The 5,351-nt window shown below is 41.7% G+C and overlaps 1 protein-coding gene across 7 annotated transcripts in view; it reads left to right on the top strand.

Moving 5' to 3' along the window:
• kctd17 (potassium channel tetramerization domain containing 17) overlaps window positions 1-5,351 on the top strand; it is a 17,720-nt gene that overhangs the window by 7,795 nt on the left and 4,574 nt on the right. The window contains exons 2-6 of one of the 7 annotated variants that reach the window (XM_032502219.1): window positions 763-871; window positions 1,556-1,647; window positions 2,298-2,441; window positions 4,473-4,598; window positions 5,121-5,253. In XM_032502219.1, the coding sequence (XP_032358110.1) occupies window positions 763-871; window positions 1,556-1,647; window positions 2,298-2,441; window positions 4,473-4,598; window positions 5,121-5,213 (564 nt within the window). In that variant the 3' untranslated portion in view covers window positions 5,214-5,253. Of the gene's footprint in view, window positions 1-762; window positions 872-1,555; window positions 1,648-2,294; window positions 2,442-4,472; window positions 4,599-5,120; window positions 5,254-5,351 lie in introns of all 7 variants that reach the window. The other 6 variants (XM_032502221.1, XM_032502218.1, XM_032502220.1 and 3 more) reach the window with 6 other exon arrangements.

The following is a 5,351-nucleotide window of genomic DNA, read 5'->3' as shown; positions in this document are numbered from 1 at the left end:
TGAGTGAGTGAGTGAGTGAGTGAGTGAGTGAGTGAGTGAGTGAGTGAGTGTTGGAGGGGTATGTAGGCATGGCAGATGTAGCCTGGAAGTTGGAGAAAAGCAGCCTGTTGATACACGTGTTAATAAAGTCAGCAACAACTTTTGAGAGGTCAAAAAGCCATGCTGTATTTTGCAACAGGGTTTAATGGAATATTATGGAATACTAGAACTTTTGATTATCAATGCTGAAAAGTTACATTTGTATCTGACTACCAATAGTTTTATTGCCTTTTGTACACAGCAATATTGCAAACATACATTATACATGTGTACATCCACTTTATGGAGGCTTTTATCTTGAAGACAGAGTCTTCTGCAATGCATCTTGTATTTGTGCAAATGCTCTGGACAGCCAGTACTGCCTCCTCATGATAAAAATAGCCTTAGTTATTCTCTAGCTAGTGAGCTTTTGGGTCTAAAAATAATCAATAAATTACAGAAGAGGCCCATTAATGGTCTGAAAATAAAAGTAGTCACATCCTATGTTTACACATTGCACACGGCTACAGAAAAATTGTTTTGGTTACTGTAACAAGTTTTAATATGCACAGCTTATAATAGAATACCAGGATTGCACTGAGTACCACCCTAGTTTAGGTCAATAAAAACTCAATGGCCCATGTACATAAACACAAGAAAAGAAGCAGAAACATGCAGATGTGATGTTGGTTTAATAGAAAGTGTTTTTTTCTGTCCGTCTCTCTGATTCATCGTCTGTAACAGGATGACTCAGGAGCCTATGTGATTGACAGAGACCCTACCTACTTCGGTCCCATCCTCAACTACTTGCGGCACGGCAAACTGGTCTACAACAAGGAGCTGGCTGAAGAAGGTTTTTATTATGCTTTGAATATGCTCAGGCTCCTGGGTGCATAAGTTGATTTTATTTTTTTGGGCGGGTTGAAATAAGTAGGGCTGTCAACTCTTTGTCAATTAGTCGACTAATCTGTGGTTTTGGTATTAGTTGACTAAGATTTCTTTAGTTGATAAGTCATTTTTTTTGCTTATTCATGCTTAATTACTCATTTCCAAGAAATTTATGAGCACATTTATGGTGAACACAAGATTTAAAGTGGTGCTTTTGCAGGATTAATTGTGTAGCAACTCAGTTTTACAGATGGTAAATTAACTACATTTATATTGTGCTTTTCTAGTCTTAACCATCTCTCAAAGCGCACAGCTCTGTCGATTAAATCAACTAATCGATTAGTCAACAAAATCCTATAATTGTTAGTCAACTAAGAATTTCTTTAGTCGAGGACAGCCCTAGAAATAAGGAAATACCTGGAAAATACTGTGTGCCTCAATGGTTAGCTCAAAGTACTGGATGAACAGTTGAAATAGTAGATACAAATTGGTTCCATTGTGTGAAAAAATGACATCCACTTGTATATTGTTAATATTGAGATATCTTGTTTAAAATATGTCAAATGAAGACGTATGTAACACGTTTGATAGTGTTGATAAAGGGAATCTTGAGTTCAACTAACAGGGCTGTGGGGTTATTCCCGACAAGGTGTCCTGGAGGAGGCAGAGTTTTACAACATCACCCCGCTGATCAAACTGGTCAAGGAGAGGATCGTGGAGAGGGACTCCAAAGCCACGCAGGTATACGCAGGAAGTGTTTTTATGATGGAATGGTTTGCTTTACTAGTCTAAGGGCATTAAAAATTTAACACACAAATCGCCTCAGTCGCTACATTCAGTTTTAATGAAACTAATACAGTATATCATGTGTATATATTGGAAAAGAATCTGTGTAACAGTTGTATTAAGATTCTTAGACCACAATGGATTTTTTGCATCTAGCAGGTGTACTATGTACTGTACACTATATGTCAAAACTCAACTGTTTGCATGGCACACCATTCTGGTGGTGGTGTAAGTGCAATTTTCTCTTTGTTAGAGTGATTTCACCCTTCGGTGTTTCCTTAAAGAGAGCGCTGCTGTATGTTCTTTTCTTTTCTCAGGGTGGTTGCACTTACTCTTACATAATCCCACTGCCCTCGCAAACATACACCCACTTCCCCTGTGTTCTACTGTACTTTACTGGACTCGCTGCTAGTGGCTTGCCTGGGGTTAAATATGATGTAAATATATGAAAATAGAAGTGCTAGCCCACAACTAGATCATGTTTGTTTCTTTGACTGCTGTCCACTGCCTCCATGTCATGGTGCAAAGGTTTGGTCTAGGCACATGAATATGTTTGCGAGGAGTGATCCTGTCTTCTCAACCACCTCTTCTCTTTCCCTCAGCAGGTGCCTCCGAAGCATGTCTACCGAGTGTTGCAGTGCCAGGAGGAGGAGCTCACCCAGATGGTCTCCACGATGTCAGATGGCTGGAAGTTTGAGCAGGTCAGCGTGCGCGCCTGCAGAAAGCCCCGCACCGGACTGCTCTGGACTGTGGGTTGGACTCACGCTGCTGCTGACCCTTCAATCTTGACCCTTGGCCCTGTCCTGAGCCCTGCTGTCTGCACTTCTAAAATGAGTTTAGGACTCCCAGATTGCAGTAGTTTGCATAGTCTAGATTGATATATTGACTTTAAGTAGGAGTCCATGTATGCTGACATTTTTTTCACGGATAGACACAACAAGTCAAACTGTCAAAGATACTCCATTGCACTTCTACTTACATAAAGTCATCATACCACATCCCACAGGCACAGCACCCAATCTGCAGTATATTTTACCTTCAGCCTCCTACGAAGAGTTCAGAACCCAGATAAGGCCCATATCCTGCAGTGGGACTGGAGTAGTAGTAGTACTGGGTCACCGTCTTTGTTAAAGAGGTGTGCCTACAGCTATTAGATTTACTGTTTATTTCTCAAAGTCCTAGCCAACCAAATGCCCTCTATGTCTTAATAAAAGGGTCGCTATGCAGTTTTGGCCATTTCCTCGCGGTTTCCTTGCTTTTTGCTGGCAGGTTTCACTATAGAGCTCCCCCTACAGCTTCGCAACAGATATTCGGCAGTTCCTATGTTTACTTGTGTCTGACTCCTCGCTCGGCCAATCTGCCGTTTCCTCTTTCTCTGTTCCTTCGACAACGGTTTCCTAGCTTTCTGCTTCTTTTTTGCTGGCTCAGCCATGACGATAGTGTGAAAAACTCCATCGTTACCATAGCCCGTTCCTGGATGGGCGTATGTGTGCAGTGCCGTGAAGCAATTTGTTACATCGCGATACCTGATATCACACAATACTTCCTGACGCTGAGTCCGACAACTTGCGGGCCGAAAGTTTTTCCGCTCACAAGCGTCAGGGGGAAGCGAGACAAACACCATTCAACGCAAAAAAAGTCATATAACCATTCCAATGACTCTGAAACTGTTCAGTTAAGGTAAATCAAGCTAAAAAAAACTGCATAGTTTCCCTTTAAGTCTGTTATAGATTACAGGATTTAAACACCTTTATTAACCAAGTGTGTTCACAGTGTGAGCTACAAAATCCAATACACAACATACCAAGTTAGTTTATGCTTCTGTTGTGGACGCATTAAAAATGTTTGCAAGTCTGAGCTAATGCCCGTGCATTGATATATCACAACCAGCAGAGGACTAAGACCACTACATACATTTTGAGAAATGTATATTTTTGTTGTGACACTTTTCTTTTATGTTTTCGTTTCCTTTGACTCTTCTGGCTTTCATTGTCAGAAAATGAATTTATCTCAATTTTACTGTTTTGTTGGTCGTCTAAACTAGGTAAACAAAATTAGCAATTTGAAAATGTCAACTTGGGCTCTGGGAAATTGTGATGGGTATTTTTTTAAATTAAAAATAAAATGAGTTGCAGGCTATTAAGAATAAAAAAAAAATTGTTTTTAATAACAGTCTGTTAGAGCACCTCGCTGCTCACAGTGTGTCACACAGAAAAAAAGAATTATACTGATCTTTTGAGTCAGTGTAATATCAGAAATAGAGGAAAGCCCGTCAGTGTTAACATTCTATTATTTAAGGGTGGTCTCTTAAGGTGAGAGGCTGTAGTTCATGCCCCCTGTAGACTTACAACTCAGAGCCTTGTGGAGTCTTACCATAATAGGCCAGCCTATCCACACTGTAGCCTGTATATCACATGTAGACCCCCCCCCCCAACCCCCCCTTCCCACTGCTTTGGCACCAAGCTCTCCTGCATGCTACAGTTATGATTTGAACATCATTCCTTGCAGAAGCTGACCCACACTTGTTTTGCTGTAAAAAAAAAAAAAAAAAAAGCTTCTTGTTGGGTGCACTCCTGAGTGTGTAGCAGCAGGCTGTTTGCTCTTTGCCCCACCCATGCATGAGTACAACAACTCTTTCTTCACTTTAGTCTGGGATGTCAGCTCTCTCCGTTACTTTCTTTCTCTTGCTTTCTGTTTTCTCTGCTGGCACTCACTATGTCTCTCTGTCCCTTTCTCTCCTCTGCATGTCCCTCTGTATCTGTGCTCCTGTCTTTTTCTAGATGGTGAACATCGGCTCGTCATACAGCTATGGAACAGAGGACCAGGCTGAGTTTCTGTGTGTTGTGTCCAAGGAGCTTCACACTCCGGGATCAGGACTGGCTACTGAACAGAGCCACAAAACCAAGGTGAGTCTCTGTCCATTTTCGTTGTCTCAAAAAACACAGACGTTTGAAGACTTGCTGTAGGATCAACCTGCAAGGCTGCGTGTCCATGTGTGGTCCTGTCTATGTTTTGTATATGAGTATTTCTAAATGTATTGTGGTGTGTGTGTGTGTGAAAAAGAAGGGGGGTTATCTACTCTCATTGAAGAGGAAGCAAGTGTCCTTTGATCCTGCACTCGCCACTCAAAGCTCCAAATGTCACTCGCCTCAAAATGTCATTCACAAACACATTCACTCCATCATTCACACAGCTCTCCCTCTCTCTCTCCTGCTATTATCGATCTATCACTTTGTCTTCCTGTCTGTCATTGCATCAATCTGTTTTCTCTCTCCTTCATATGGATATATACATATATATCTGCTTTTCTCTGTATTTACCTCTATCACTACCCTTTCACTGACACTCATCAGCGTGTTCATTTTTTTTGTCGTTTTGTCTTTTTTTTGTGTATGTGTTTTCCCCGCCGTCGTTCATGCTGAATGAAGCCGGCGGAGATGCAGGAGGAGGAAGCCGCAAAGGAGGAGGAGGAGGAGGAGGCAGGGAGAGATACCACACCAAATGAGTGGCTTAGAGAATGAGGGAGTCATGTTTCTTTGTTCCAAAGAGAGGCGGGAATGGGTGAGAAACTGTGCGATAGACGTGCTAGTGGGTAGACCTAGTAGATTTTAGAGTGTGTGTGTGTGTGTGTGTGTGTGTGTGTGTGTGTGTGTGTGTGT

The sequence above is a fragment of the Etheostoma spectabile genome, chromosome 21 (assembly GCF_008692095.1).
Source record: "Etheostoma spectabile isolate EspeVRDwgs_2016 chromosome 21, UIUC_Espe_1.0, whole genome shotgun sequence".
Classification (NCBI taxonomy): domain Eukaryota; kingdom Metazoa; phylum Chordata; class Actinopteri; order Perciformes; family Percidae; genus Etheostoma; species Etheostoma spectabile.
Note: the sequence above shows the minus strand (reverse complement) of the source record. Positions and strands in the feature narration are given on the sequence as shown.